The sequence below is a fragment of the Haliotis cracherodii genome, unplaced genomic scaffold, assembly GCF_022045235.1.
Source record: "Haliotis cracherodii isolate W230 unplaced genomic scaffold, xgHalCrac1.p SCAF_24, whole genome shotgun sequence".
Classification (NCBI taxonomy): domain Eukaryota; kingdom Metazoa; phylum Mollusca; class Gastropoda; order Lepetellida; family Haliotidae; genus Haliotis; species Haliotis cracherodii.
Window position 1 is genome coordinate 4,468,721 of NW_027266280.1, and position 17,203 is coordinate 4,485,923.

At 42.6% G+C, this 17,203-nt stretch overlaps 1 protein-coding gene across 1 annotated transcript in view; it reads right to left on the bottom strand.

Moving 5' to 3' along the window:
* Positions 1-16,919, bottom strand: part of LOC139472329 (potassium voltage-gated channel protein Shaw-like) — a 124,334-nt gene extending 107,415 nt beyond the window's left edge. Inside the window, exon 1 of the mRNA XM_071254780.1 lies at positions 16,835-16,919. Coding sequence (XP_071110881.1) covers positions 16,835-16,894 — 60 coding nt within the window. The 5' untranslated portion in view covers positions 16,895-16,919. The remainder of the gene's footprint in view (positions 1-16,834) is intronic.
* Between the last annotated feature and the right edge of the window lie 284 nt (positions 16,920-17,203).

Consider the following 17,203-nt stretch of genomic DNA (forward strand, 5'->3'; position numbering starts at 1 on the left):
CCAGGCCCATCTCCCTTGTCTGCCCCCCTCACTGCACCAGGCACCGCTGAACAATGGTCTTACATTACAGTGCTGCGAAACTTTGGGAATCTTCCAAATTTGGGGGAAAATACAATTATATCACCATTTAAGAATCACCTGTGTTGTTGCATACTGTCAATAACTACTGTGCCGCTCTCTCTCGCTCTCTCTCTCTCTCGGTTTTATCAAATCACTAATTTAATGACAAAGACAGATCTGCCGTTCCACACACTTACAGCCGACTTACAACGAAAGGACCGAAGGAGGCGAAATTGACCCATAGTCGGCGATGTTACAACGGGTCATGTTCAGCTCAAACCATCGTGCATGACGTCAAGTCGTACACCAGGAAGTAGATCAATGACACAACTGCTCGGCTTACTGTAAAGCATGTCTCTCGGTGGTTCATTGTGGGTTAACTGTCCGCGAAGCGTAGACGCTTCCGAGAATAATTGAGAGAGCTCGAGGCCATTTACCTCACACAAGTCACTCCAATGGGGCAGCGGCCACCTTGGGTTTGAGTTAATGCTCGGACTAATCATTGGACATATGGGCTTCTTGTACATTTTGTTTCTATAAGCTGTAAGAGTATTTGCTCTTCTCGCCTCAAGCTCGGGTTCTATTCTCTGTAAGGTTTGATCGTAACAATATTACATCTAAATCACAGCTGCTTGTCAACAATGAAACAGGCCAACACTCGGTTGATAGCATGAACAACGATCCAATATGTCATGGTAGGTTTGAATATCATCCTGGACATTCAGTGTGTTCACCCGATCCTCACGTTTAAGGATAGAACAGCGAGCTTGCAAAGACATTTATCAAGAATTGAAACTAGACGGAAACGCGAGATCTATTTAACTACGGAAGTGCTTTTCATTGAGATGCCGTTTTTTATAAATAATAATTGATGAAGATCATAAGAAACCGAGCAAGTTAGAAAATCAGTACATCTCCATTCCTTGTCCTGCTCGTGTGAGACATTTTCCCCGACACCCGATATTGGCAGCATATCAGACAGACAGACAGACAGACAGACAGACAGACATGTTTATTCAGTAAAAGGCCAATGGCCCAAAATACAGACATGGGAACATGACATTTACATGGCATAGAATTTATCATTAATTATTTTGTAAGCATAATATAAGAATTTACAAACTAGAAATAATGTTTGCTCATTATAATTACTAAGAATATTTATTATGTGAGAATTACTGTAATGAGTAGGCATAGGAAGATTAACAAGGTATTTTTGTCTTAGGGCAGAATATAAACTACAATTAAAGAGTACATGGAATTCATCCTCAATGACATTAACTCCCTTACAACTACAATAGTTACAGAATCTGAGTGAACGGTCTGTTTTACGATATCTGCCAGTTTCTAAGGCTATTTCAAAATTTGAACATCTGAATTTATAAAAAACAATTCTTAAATGGGTAGGGAGTGGACATGACAAGTACCTTTCAACATTTAACATGGATTTAAAATGCTTATAAAGATCACATTTTGGAGAAGAGTTTACAGAAGCACTCCAGAATTGTTGTAAATTATCTTTGAGCCTTTGCTCATGATTGACAAGGACAGGCATAATTGGGCAAACACGTACATCTAACGAGATCTAACGAGATATAACGAGATATAACGAGATCTTGTCCTGACAACAGCGAACCGAATCGCCTTTTCGACAGTAGTGCGGAGCCATTTTCACAGAATTAAAATTACAGAAAGAACGGTGAAATAAGGACAGAACAAATCGGGCAAGCCGTTGATGTGAATTCACTTCTGTGTTTACAGTCTTGTGTATATATCCACATCCATTCGCCGAGCCAGACCTAGATCTGTCTGTGTTGAATGTCGAAGGGTCTATCTGTGTGGACCCCAATTACTGTAACGAAGTGGAACGAATTCATTGCCAATTTTGGTCAATATATTAGTCGTTAAAATGCCAAACTAATCCCAATTTAGAATGAAAAAGGGAGGGGGACTTTACTGCTGTTATATTTGAGTAATCTGAAACTAATGCTGGGTTAATTGCAGGATACAGGAATATGGAAGGTCAAGGTGACTTCAGTGAATCCGGTGCAGTCGGAACGGGTTTTGGTCGGTATTTGTTCACACGTGGCGATATCTTCCAGTCGAGGATTCTTAAAACTTTAGGATTTTTCTATAAAAACATCCGAACCGAGATTGTTTGGATCGTGTAACCTCTGGAATTACTTTGTGAAAGTATTCACTATTATGAATAACACATTCCGGGTATAACTTGTGTTGTTACTTGCTGTAGAAATACTTAAGCATGACAACTAAAAATGATTTATGTGTAGCAATAACCACCAGCACCACCACTATCAATATTACAGGCATTACGTTCGACTTCGCCATTACCGGAGACACCGCTAGGTAGGACCACGTCTCACTTCGCCATCACCGGAGACACAGCTAGGTGGGACCACGTCTCACTTCGCCATCACCGGAGACACCGCTAGGTAGGACCACGTCTCACTTCGCCATCACCGGAGACACCAATAGGTGGCACCACGTCTCACTTCGCCATGACCGGAGACACCAATAGGTGGGACCACGTCTCACTTCGCCATGACCGGAGACACCAATAGTTGGGACCACGTCTCACTTCACCATCACCGGAGACACAGGTAGGTGGGACCACGTCTCACTTCGCCATGACCGGAGACACCGGTAGGTGGGACCACGTCTCACTTCGCAATGACCGGAGACGCCGGGAGGTGGGACCACGTCTCACTTCGCCATGACCGGAGACACCAATAGGTGGGACCACGTCTCACTTCGCCATCACCGGAGACACCGCTAGGTGGGACCACGTTTCACTTCACCATCACCGGAGACACTGGTAGGTGGGACCTCGTCTCACTTCACCATCACCGGAGACACAGCTAGGTGGGACCACGTCTCACTTCGCCATTACCGGAGACACCGGTAGGTGGGACCACGTCTCACTTCGCCATGACCGGAGACACCAATAGGTGGCACCACGTCTCACTTCGCCATGACCGGAGACACAGCTAGGTGGGACCACGTCTCACTTCGCCATGACCGGAGACACAGCTAGGTGGAACCACGTCTCACTTCGCCATGACCGGAGACACCAATAGGTGGGACCACGTCTCACTTCGCCATCACCGGAGACACAGCTAGGTGGGACCACGTCTCACTTCGCCATCACCGGAGACACCGGTAGGTGGGACCACGTCTTACTTCGCCATCACCGAAGATTCCGCTTCGGGGTACTTAGTCCCACTTCGCCATGAGCGGAGATACCGCTAGGGGGCACTAAATGTCCTATGCTTGCTTGCTTTCTTAATCAATGCATGGACAAATCTGCCCGACTTATCACTATGGGTTGGTAGGTGGAGAAATAGCATCCACACACAATCTCCCCTTATCAGATACGTCTTGGCATGTAATCGCTTTTCAAGAGCAGAAACACATGCTGAACCAATAAATCATGGCCACAGTTAAACTACTCGCTGAATCCGTCCATCCCGTGATAAGTAGAAGACAGGCGGACCACCATATGACTAATAGCCGTGTTCTTGTTTTACTGCTGGAAACACCAACATATACTCTATTTCTTGCAGGTTTTTGACTCGTGATTGACTGAAACGTGAAGTCTGCTGATCCAGTGCTCCAAAACAAGATTTTACAGGCGCTCACTGAGACAATTTACCTCCTGCCCCACCGTCTCAGACGTCGTACAAGGTGTTGGTGGAGTTGGGATGGGGTTTAACGTCGCGTCCAAGAACGCACTTATGTAGCGACGTGCATGCACGAGTATGTGGCTGCTTGTACAAGTCCGGACTGATGCCGATTTATAGTGCTAGCCCACTGAGATACCATATCGCAGTTTAACATAAATACCCCACCCAGACACAGTATACTTACTCCGAGCCGACCAGTCCTTGTTTCAGCCCCATAATGTCGAGAGCCAGGCAGTGTAACAACAAGTACCATCTTTTAACGTCTTTTGGTATGACGCGACTGGGGATCGAAACCCGGACCTTCCGCTCTCCGGGCGGACGCTCTACCATTAGACCACGGAGGCGGTCCGTTATACAAGGCCGACAGGGTGTCCATTTCGTCCATTTCGTCAATGTTATATTTTAGGAATACAAATTGTTTTATATGAGCCTTTAGCGAGTATGAAGGATATTGTTTACTCCTAATATATACTCAATATAATACGAGTATATACTCCTTGTTACAATAGTCCCCGCAACCCATGTTGGCAGGTGACTTGGTTGATGCTCACAATATCGACCACTGGGTTGTCAAGCCCAGACTTACCGGCCACCGGCCACCGGCATATAGATGGAGTGTTGCTGAGTGCGGCATGTCTTGTTAAACAACAGACAAGACAAACATGACATGAACTCATATCATGTCCTTCTTAAAATAAACGAAGCTACTTCAGTCGAGGTACAGACAGACGATGCCAGAAAGACCAGTGCATAATTAACATGGCAGGTTTATGCGCACTTGAGTGTCAGATTTCTAGGTTGTATTTTCAATTTTTAAAGCGTGAATGTCACATTAACTTGACGTGTCTCGGAATCATTTCTTTTGCACTCTAGGTTCCTTTTAGATTCATGACTGGAGCCATCTGATTTCATTTCTTGTGCACACTAGATTCCTATGAGCTTCATTTCCCGGAACCAACTGATTTCATTTCTTGTGCACACTAGATTCCTATAAGCTTCATTTCCCGAAACCAGCTGATGTCATTTCTTGGGCACACTAGATTCCTATAAGCTTCATAACCGCAGTCAAATGATTTCATTTCTTGTGCACACTACATTCCTATAAGCTTCATTTCGCGAAACCAACTGATTTCATTTCTTGTGCACACTAGATTCCTATAAGCTTCATTTCCCGAAACCAACTGATTTCATTTCTTGTGCACACTAGATTGCTATAAGCTTTGTGACTGCAGCCAACTGATTTAATTTCTTGTGCACACTAGATTCCTATAAGCTTTGTGACCGAAACCAACTGATTTCATTTCTTGTGCACACTAGATTCCTATAAGCGTTATAACCGCAGCCAACTGATTTCATTTCTTGTGCACACTAGATTCCTATAAGCTTCATAACCGCAGCCAACTGATTTAATTTCTTGTGCACACTAGACTCAAATAAGCTTTATGACCGCAGCCATTTGATTTCATTTAATATAAATGTTGATTTTATTGATATTCAAAATCCGTTTTTAATGGTAGAAAAGTGAATTATCCTCTTTCTTTTGATGTTACATACTTTACAGTACCACCGATTGTCTCCTTCATTTATCGAACACTTGTCGCTGTCTGGAGAAAGGTCGCGTCACTGAGTATTGCACTTATACGGCGACGTGCATGCTGGTGTGTGTCTGTGTGTGTGGCTGCTTGTACTAGTCCGGACGGATGCCGATTTATAGTTCTATCACACTGAGATACCATGCCGCAGTTTAACATATATACCCATATCAGACACGGTATACTGACCAGTACTTGTTTTAACCCTTAGTATCGTGCGCCACACAGGGCAAAAACAAGTACCATCTTTAAGCGTCTTTTGGTATGACGCGGCTCGGGATCGAACCCCGGACCTTCCGTTCTCCGGTCGGACGCTCTACGGGGGCGCTTCTGGTGGAAGGACATCGTCAACGAATGACAGCATACTTTATTAAGTAATACAGTAAATCGAGATGAAGTACAAGAGTGAGTGAGTGAGTGAGTATGATTTAACGCCGCTTTTAGCAATATTCCTACAAAATCATAGCGGGGGACACAAGAAATGGACTTCACACATTGTACCATGTAGGGAATCGAACCCGCGTCTTTGGCGTGACGAGCGAATGGTTTAACCACTAGGCTACTCCACCGCCACATGAAATACGGTGCTTCTCATGTGATGTGTTTTGATAGCACAAGGCGACCACATCCACAATCATCAGAAAGTCAATTCCGACATCATCAGCATGTATTTATGAATGACTGATTAAGCAATGCTTTCATGATTGGTCCAAATCTCTTTAAGGATTTCAACATTTTCACAATGTCTCAAAACACGGAGATTAGAACAGTCCCCAACTATTTAACATTTGTGCATACTGCCGCATTACTCAACTTCTCGCACTCTGATCAAGATGGTCGTCACTCATATACAATCATATCATGTCATGCCTGAAAAAGCCCTCCTTCGTCTTTTTATACATTTCATCAGACAGAATATATTGCTTTTATTTATGAAGTTGGCAAGGACCTACTAACATTTATGTTTGAGCAATACAAACAATAAATTTGCACTCGTTTATCCAACTAGACAAATGATTTAAAAACAATCTTAACAAATTTCAAATTAGTTTGAGAAAAACGATTACATATGGTTTATCAAACCTCGTCATGTTACCAACTTAATGCCCCGGCTTATATCTTCGCTTCAGGGATTATTAACGGAGTTCTAGAAATGTATTTTATCACCGTGTTTTTATCATGTTCCCTCCGGCGGTTAATATGTCTGAAATGCCGAGTTACAATGATAATTAACTATAGTTACCATGGTTACAAGAAGATTTGAAATGCAGATAAGTGAAATAGACCCAGCATTTTATTTTCATATAACCGTGTTAATTTCATATAAGATGTACATGTTAGTAACGTACATTATAAAAAGTACTATCTTATTATAATATATTTTTTATTTGGTTAGACAATAACAGTAATTCGATTGGTTGTTAATGTTAGATATATACCTTATCATACACAGGTCGTGTATACAGTATAGATTCTCACACCGCTATGGTAACGCACGGAGGACAGTGGCTAGTCTAATGGGTGAAGCGGTTGCTCGTACCGATGGATAAAATGGTTCGAATCCCTACATGGTCTTTGTGTTTCCTGCAATGGCATTGTAGATAAATTGAACAACAACCAGCGGTGACACATTTCTTACTAAAATAACAGCTTGGGAATGGGATGTATTTAAATTATACTAGATTGTTAAACGTTGAGAAGTAGGAAGGACATGTTTCCTGTCTATAGTCAGCTCCCATTATGTCGACCGCCTCCGTGGTCTAGTTGTAGAGCGTCCGCCCGGAAAGCGGAAGGTCCGGGGTTCGATCCAAAAGACGTTTAAAGATGGTACTTGTTGTTACCCTGGACTGGTCGGCTCGGAGTCAGTGTCTGAGTGGGGTAGGTATTCATGTTAAACTGCGGCATGACATCTCAGTGAGCTAGCACTATAAATCGGCATCAGTCCGGACTAGTACAAGCAGCCAGCCAGCCAGCCAGCCACACACACACACACACACACACACACACACACACACACCCCAGCCCCCCCCCCCCCCCCCAACACACACCCACACCCACACCCACACACACGTGCATGCACGTCGCTATATAAGTGCAATAATCTTGAACGCGACGTTAAACTCCATTTCACCTCACCTCACCCCCCGTTATGTCAGCCATGTTGGTATGGAAAACGTTTCACCCAAATTGCCTATGTATAGGCTTAGGTGTGTCTGTGATGTGAGACACCTGCATGTTCTAAATATCCCACTTCAACACGCTTCAGTATTAGGATATGGTTCCTTAGTATAGTTAGGCGCTGTATTACGCTGAATATGTCAACCGTCATGTCAAGTAATTGCTGCGTCACGTATGACGCACACAAGCATATCATCAAAACCTTCACGGCAATGCGGGGCGGTCGGGTAGCCTAGTGGGTAAAGCGTTCTCTCATCACGCCGAAGGGCGGAGAATGGCAGCGGTAAATGTTAGCTTCCGTTTCTTTGCACGTTGCTCTCCGGGGATTAGGTGATTCCAATTTGGGCCATGGCTTAAATCCATAACGATTCTGGGTGAGTAAAATGTCCACGAGACTGTATGGCAGTAGCTGCTTTCCAGTAGCTTAATGTCGATTAATATTCCTGCAGCTTGAGCCTTTGAGGAACGACCGAGCAAACCTTTTTTACCAAGATTTCGAAGAGCGTCACACGACACTCGCAAGTTGAGGGTGAGGGTTTACATCATTCAAGGCATCAGTAAATCTTTCAAAACGTTCAAGTTGGAGGATATTTAATAAATTGTCAGCAAGAAATACGTGTAGTCAGACAGCTTGTTCTTTAGACAAACGTTAGCAAGATATACGTACCAGTTTCAATAGTCAAACGCGAATCACAGTCAAACGTTCACGAAAATTACCGTCAAACGGTGACGTACGAGAACCATAGTCACGCGGTGACGATAAAAACAGTCAAACATTAACGAGAAGTGTAGTCAAACATTGACGAAAGGTACAGTCAAACGTTGACGATAAGTACAGTCAAACATTGACGGGAACTATAGTCGAACATTGACGAGAAGTACAGTCAAACATTGACGAATAATATACAGTCGAACATTGACGAGAAGTACAGTCAAACACTGACGAGAAGTACAGTCAAACATTGACGAGAAGTACAGTCAAACATTGACGAGAAGTACAGTTAAACATTGACGAGAAGTACAGTCAAACATTGACGAGACGTAGTCAAACATTGACGAGAAGCACAGTCACACCTTCACGAATGACACCAGTCATCAACATCAACAAAAGCTTCAGGCTCCTGTCACCTTATCGTCACAAGTTAGGACTTGTTCCAAGCAGCTATGACACTGATCACATCTCACTATATAACAGGTAACACAAGATATGTCGTGGATAGCAACTTCTGTATTCTATTATGATGCGTCAAGCAAGAGTGAGGTAAGACAGCACACACCACAGGCTTATACACATCTTTATGGATAACAACTTCTTTAATACTGTAAAAAGCGACGTTTCGGTATAGATCCTTATGCTTGACAACCGTATCTTTAGATATATATAAGTATATAGGTATCTATAGGGCCTATACCGAAACGTCGCTTTTTACAGTATTAAAGAAGTTGTTATCCTTAAGATTGTGTCTACATTGTCACCAGTCAACTTCCAAGTAATGCCTGTCAAACAATTTCTACACATCTAATATGGATTGACAAAAACATGATGGTATGAAAGGGATTAACAAACAACCAAGGATAATGGCTGATTTATACAGTAATCTGTATGGATTTATAACTTCTTTGACAGGCATTTAGAAGTTGAAGTATTAAGTAAGGATAAGATTTATGTATGTATAAACTTGTCAACCATACTCTGTGTGTCACTTGCTTGATAACGGTATTAGAACCTACATCGAAACGTCGCTCTTAAATGTAATAAAAGAAGTTGTTCATCCATAAATCTTATCCGTATTTATGGATTTATAGTTGTTATCCCTAAAATATCTTGTCTTTACTGTTAGTTATGGCTTCTAAAAATGCCAATGAAACAACTCACCAATGAAACAACTCACTATACTACCCTGAATTAATACATCAGTGTCAGTGCAAATCCTTCCTCGAAGACTATGCTTGTCGTAAGAGGCGACTAACGGGATCGGGTGGTCAGGCTTGCCCCCCCCCCCCCCCCCCCCCCCGACCCACCCACCCTCCACCCCGGTAAAAATAGATGAGTTACACACAGTTCCGTCACACAGCTGTGTGGTGACTCGCGGGTCATCACCGTGCCTCTGTGGTCGGCGTGACTTTATATAGCGGTACATATCGACACACTGGTGTCTCGCGGGTCATTACCGCGCCTGTGTGGTCGGCGTGACTTCATACAGCGGTATTTCTACACGTCTTTTTTGTGTCTGTTCGTTTAATGGATTTTTAATTCCAGTCTCGTCAACATATTTTTATCCGCAATTGTTTAGAATGTTTTCCATCAATCGATATCAGTTTGAATTAGGGTGATATACTTTAGTGTGGCTTGAAACAGACAGAACTATTCTAAAACGAAAAAGGTATATCTAAAAACGAAATAACGATTATGACACTGTTAAGGCAAGTTGATACATGTACATCACAGTAATGGCTTAATGGCATAGTGCGGTATTAAATATCCTTCACTCGAGATATCAGTTTGACATTTGTAAGATTATTATTATCAGTATATGTTGTGTGCATGTCTACGTTTGGACAAATAAGCCTTCAGTTCAAATTTTGTTTGCGTTATTTTTATTGAATGATCTGAAAGCCCGAATTAATCAGCATAACGGTATATTCAGATCTAAATAGTCACAAAGAGATTATATGTTAAAATGGTTACCCATGGAAAGAGTGAGTTGGTGAGTATGGTTTTATTTTCTATATTATCGCAAAGATGAGCATAAGCATGTGTTTCGGAATCAGTATCAAATAGTGATGATACCAGGTGTGGGCTATAAAGTGGCGTACCCTGTCCCACTGGTTGCACCCGTCACAAACACATGCAAGGGCAAATCAATTGTTCACCTGAAAAAAACACGAGATCATATGGTACAAAGCAAAATGATTATGCTGCTTCCACTGAATTTCGATATGCCCTAGAAAAGCATATAACCCGGACGACCGATGCCATAAGAACTTGAAGATGTACAGTATCAGCGTGACTCATCCCAACAGTGATCCGGAAAAAGTTGTGCAAATTCCTTTTGACTCATCCCCCAGCAGACATTGTATGCATGTCCCTCATCCTCGCGTATCCTGGGTAATATATCCTTATCATAGTACGATACACACCCTTGACCTATTCGCCACCAAGGCTGCGTTTCGGAAGTGACGTCAGTATCTCCTTCTGTCCAATCAGTACCACAGAATTTCTCATGAGAGTTATTTGATTGGACGGCTGTTGTTTTGCGTCATGCCATTCGAATTAGGATCAAAACGAACTGGAGGTCGCGAATGAGTCAAGGATCTTGTAAAAACTACACTGGATAATCGCGGATGTACACTGGATAATCGAGGACATTCCAAACTGGATAAGCGAGGGTATAGTACACTGACTAATGGCGGAAATAGTACACTGGATTATCGAGGCTATATTGCACTGTATAATCGAGGGTACAGTACACTGGATAATAGCGGGTGTTGTACCCTGGGTAATCGAGGATACTACACTGGATAACCAAGGATATACTACACTGATAAGTCGAGGATAACGTGTTGGGACAAAATAGTGATTATTATTGGGTATATCTGAGATTCGAACCCACAGTCAGCGGATCCTGGATGCTAAGGGACACAACTCTACACAGAGAGAGGTAAACTATGACTTCATAAAGAATCCGCACATCGTGTTTGATCACAAGAGAATCGTGTTTGTTTGTTTGTTTGACTCGAGTATTTACAGACCACCGTCCGATGACGGAATACTGCTGGAGAGAGGCGTTAAAGCGACAACAACTCGCTGGTGCGGGAAGAAAGCATTGTTCCAGTCAATACTGCTGTCTCCCTGTTAATGTCAGTCAGGTGAAGACCAGTGACAAACATCTGAGTCACAGCCTACGTTACCGGACAGCACTAGCAGGCACACATTCCCCATGTCATGCTGCCCACGAGAACATGGCCTTGTAGTCCCACGTTTCCAGGGTTCAATATAAATTGTCAATGCAAGAAAATAACCAGTCTAGATTTTCTGCCGAAACAGATTCCAGATTTGGCGTAAAGGGCAAATAGTTGTGGAAATTATATGAATGGACCACTGAAAATCAGTGATGACACCAAAAAGTTCGCAAAAAGGGTAAGCATGACCTGCCCTACCGGTAGCACCCGCCATTCATTCAATTTGCATAAAACGTACTACTGCTGCCTTCTGCTACTGCTGCTACTACTACTACTACTACTACTACTACTACTACTACTACTGCTACTGCTGCTGCTGTCGCTACTGATACTACTACTACTACTACTACTACTGACCCGTGAAGTTTCCGGGGTAGAATAGGTCTTCAGCAACCCATGCTTGCCATAAAAGGTGACTACGCTTGTCGTAAAAGGCGACTAACGGGATCGGGTGGTCAGGCTCGCTGACTTGGTTGATGCATGTCATCGATCCCAATTTCGTGGATCGATACTCATGATATTAATCACTGGATTGTCTGGTCCAGACTCGATTATTTTACAGACCGCCGTCATATAGCTGGAATATTGCTGAGTGCGGCGTTAAATAACAAACCAACCCAAATAAACCAACCACTACTACTGCTACTACGATTGCTACTACTACCGCTGCTACTACTACTACTACTACTGCTGCTGCTACTACTACTACTATTAATACTACTACTACTGCTACAGCTGCTGCTACTACTACTACTACTACTACTACTACTGCTACAGCTGCTGCTATTACCACTACTGCTACTACTTCTACTTCTGCTGCTGCTACTACTACTACTACTACTACTACTACTACTACTACTACTACTACTACTAGTACTACTTCTACTACTACTACTACCTCTAACAGGTCAGTTGCCATAATAGAATCGACAGGCATGCCAGAACAATAACAACACATGTACACTGCCATGAGAGTGTCATATAAACACGTTGTACATATCAACGATGTATCTATGGTAGTGCTAGCAAAGATAAACCCGTTTCACATATCGAGTTCTTGCCAACACCCTTATTCTTCAGCGAAATTGTTGATTTCTCATAAACATGTGTTTACTCACACTTCCAAATTTGGGGATGCAGTATTTGTTCTGCAGTCATTCAATCGGCATTCGCATACACCACAATCCTGTTAGTCATGTTTGGCTTTATCCAATACCGGGGACTATTCTTACCCTTCTTAAACTAGGCCTTGGTCATGCGTGGCTGGGGCACAGTTGACTGGGGAATGGTTGTGTCACTTGTTCAACTGAGGTGTAATGTTTGTTTGTTTGTTTGCTGTTTAACTCCGCACCCAGCAATATTCCAGCCATATGACGGCGGTCTGTAAATAATCGAGTCTGGACCACACAACCCAGTGATTGACATCATGATCATCAACCTACGTAAAAAACTAGAACATCACAGATAGAAGTTTAAAACAAGTATATAACCCAAAATTATGACTATTCATAACAAGACAATATATCAAATTGGGCTATATATCACTAGCAACTAGCGTGGGGCAACCATATCGGGGACCATGGGGACTTAGTATCTTTGCTTCCTGCATGGACCCCAGCAGGATTGACGCCATCCTTTAAGCCACTGGTGATTATGGGGAAGGTTTAGCCAAAGATTAAAACCAAACAAATACATTAAACTACGGTTATAACGAACTTAAAGGGACCAATAATTTTAGTTCGTAACAACCGTAGTTCGTTATACGCATATAAACAGCATATATACACCAAAAAACCGGGACTAAAAAATAAGTTCGTTATATCCGTCAGTTCGTTATAAGCGTGTTCGTTATAAACGTAGTTTACTGTATTCTACAATTAAAACACTGGTAGACATAACATACTTTGAATGACGTGGGCAGGCGTGTAGAACGTGTGAATTTAACAATATGGAAGATGAAATCCACACCCTGCTTGTACAATGTATGTGCATACTATAAGGATCTAAGGACTCGTTTCATTTCTGCCAAATTTACATGTCCATCATTTAAAAGTTTGAATAAAGCATCGCAACTTTTGTACATCGGGCATTGTCAACAAGAAAGACTCATCTGCAGTAACCAGTTTCCATTGAGCTACGCCCCTTCGAAACAAGACATATTGTGGCATCAAGTTCTAAGTATCGTGCTACTACTTGAGCATTTAAAACAGACCGCCTCCGTGGTCTAGTGGTAGAGCGTCCGCCCGGAGACCGACCGCATCATACCTCAGACGTTAAAAGTTGGTACTTGTTATTGCCCTGTCTGGCGCTCGGCATTAAGGGGCTAAACCAAGGACTGATCGGCTCGGAGTCAGTATACTGTGTCTGAGTGGGTTATTTATGTCAAACTGCGACATGGTATCTCAGTGGGCTAGCACTATAAATCGGCATCAGTCCGGACTAGTACAAGCACAAACACGTACATGCAATGAGTGCAATAATCGTTTTCGCGACGTTCAACTCCATTTCACCTCACCTTTAAACAATCGCTAAATATATATGTGTATGACTGACGGCGATTGCTCAGACAAACAGATTACTTCACCAAATATCAGCGATAAAGTATATCATATATTCCGGAAGCATGAACGCAAGGGTAATCAATCAACTCATGTGACGATGTTGTGGATGCAATGTTAATGTCAGCCATGTGGTCCACTCACAAAGTCCTTTGTGTGTGTCTTTGAAATGTCTCGGGAAAATGCCATCCCCCATGATTTGGAAATGGTCACACAATATCATTATAACTACTGCTGAGGTCGCACGTCTAATCAGGATTATGTGTTTAATTATATATGTATATGTTTTCCTTACAACATAAGAGGATATGCAGGGAAAGTTGGATTTTTGTGCTATTTGGATCTAATTAGCTGTGACTATATCAATAGCACCAACATATCTCAATCTCAGTACACGGTTTCATAGTTGATGTTCGCTTCCTCGACCTCCTGAAGCACTGTAATACGTACTCAAGATATCAGCCTCCAACTGTAATACGCACTCAAGATATCACCCTGCAACTGAAATACGTACTGAAGATATCAGCCTGCAACTGTAATACGCACTCAAGATATCACCCTGCAACTGTAATACGTACTCAAGATATCACCCTGTAACTGTAATACGCACTCAAGATATCACCCTGCAACTGTAATACGTACTCAAGATATCAGCTTCCAACTGTAATACGTACTCAAGATATCACCCTGCAACTGTAATACGCACTCAAGATATCAGCCTCCAACTGTAAAACGTACTCAAGATTTCAGCCTGCAACTGTAATACGTACTCAAGATATCACCCTGCAACTGTAATACGCACTCAAGATATCACCCTGTAACTGTAATACGTACTCAAGATATCAGCCTGCAACTGTAATAAGTACTCAAGATATCACCCTGCAACTGTAATACGCACTCAAGATATCAGCCTGCGACTGTAATACGTACTCAAGATATTACCCTGCAACTGTAATACGTACTCAAGATATCACCCTGCAACTGAAATACGTACTCAAGATATCACCCTGCAACTGTAATACGTACTCAAGATATCACCCTGTAACTGTAATACGCACTCAAGATATCACCCGGCAACTGTAATAAGTACTCAAGATATCACCCTGCAACTGTAATACGTACTTAAGATATCAGCCTGCTACTGTAATACGTACTCAAGATATCACCCTGCAAGTGAAGTACTTACTCAAGATATCAGCCTGCAACTGTAATACGTACTCAAGATATCACCCTGCTACTGTAATACGCACTCAAGATATCAGCCTGCAACTGTAATACGCACGCAAGATATCACCCTGCAACTGTAATACCTACTGAAGATATCACCCTGCAACTGTAATACGCACTCAAGATATCACCCTGGAACTATAATACGTACTCAAAATTTCACCTTGGAACTGTAATACGCACTCAGTATATCACCCTGCAAATGAAGTACGTACTGAATATATCACCCTGGAACTGTAATACGTACTCAAGATTTCACCCTGCAACTGTAATACGTACTCAAGATATCACCCTGCAACTGAAATACGTACTCAATATATCACCCTGCAACTGTAATACGTACTCAAGATATCAGACTGCAACTGTAATACATACTCAATATAGCACCCTGGAACTGTAATACGTACTCAAGATATTACCATGCAACTGAAATACGTACTCAAGATATCATCCTGCGACTGTAATACAAGTACACGATATATAACTCCATTGCACATGGAAGATTGTAGATCCCCCTCGCAACAGATAACATAATTTACAAAGCTAAATAAGTTGGTGTACTGCCATTATTCTCTTAACACTACATCTGTGATGCTTGCAGCCATGCAGGTGGCCCCTGGTGGGGCTCAATCCGACGTCACTAGTGCTACATGATTACATGTAATTACCTCAGCTCCGGCACGAATCAGTTTTAAGACGCAGTTATATTCCAGCAATACTGCGACATGTATATAACCGGTTCCAGACTCGGCAAACCAGTGGCTGATAGCATGAACAACGATCCCAGCTGTCGGGGGGCTCTGTCACACAATCAGCCAGCTCAGACACCGTAACCGCGCCATCATCATCATCATCAGCAGCAGCAGCAAACTCAACAACAACATCCGATACTGGGGCCTATCGAATACGACTCCAGCAAGGACTCAAGCATGTTCTGTACTTACAATATAATATTCGAAAATACATCAACAATAGTGAGTGAGTGAGTAAGTTGGGTTAACGCCGCTTTTAACAGTATTCCAGTTATGTCACGGCATGTCAGCTTAACGTGGGAGGAAAGCCCTAAGTCATGCAGGTCTCAGACGTTGACTATTTCAGTGAAACCCACGAGCACGGGTAGGGTGCTGACAAACCTAGAATCATGATTGGGGCGAATCGGGATTCGAACCACAATCATAAGTTCCGACGTTCCTGATTCCTGAAGGGACGCAACTCTGCACAACATCAACAATAACAAACAGGTCCTTCGGGCAATATTAATAGATATACAGTAGAACATGGATATAACGAACTACAAGGGACTGGAGAAATCAGTTATATACGTTGTTCGTTATATACGTTTTCGCTCGGAAACATCCAACATCTTGGCTAAAGCAAAACTCAACACGTTTGTTCGCTCTAACCGTGATCGATATATCCGTGTTCTACTGTACAATCTCAACAAATTCGTGCTAAATCTCTCCTATGGAGATCGAGCACATAGGGATTTCTAATTTTCCAAAAACGTTTAACTCAAACAGTAGCCTCTGGACTCAAGCTCTTTGGATCTTACCTGCAAGGACATGTCGCCAGGTGAACATGACAGCCCACCCGGTGACGCTGCAGCGAACATGGTTTGACGTTGACGTTGTTACTGTCAAAGGTGAAGGTCAAGCCTCGAATAAGCACATCCAATATGGACCACAACCTGCGACCTCCGGACCTCTGTTGTACCTCTTCTCTTGGTCCATTGCACACGTTTTCTTGGGCGTATTTGTTTGACGTGGTGGGTCTGTTTGACCTGATGTGTTTGATTGTAAGTTTCCCTCCCGAGAACAAACGGTCTCGTCACTTAGTATCTAATCCATACAGTTTGATTATTTTGTTGTGTTCCGATGTCAATGCGCTGTATTAATCCTGCTCAGATACTATCTGTAGGATG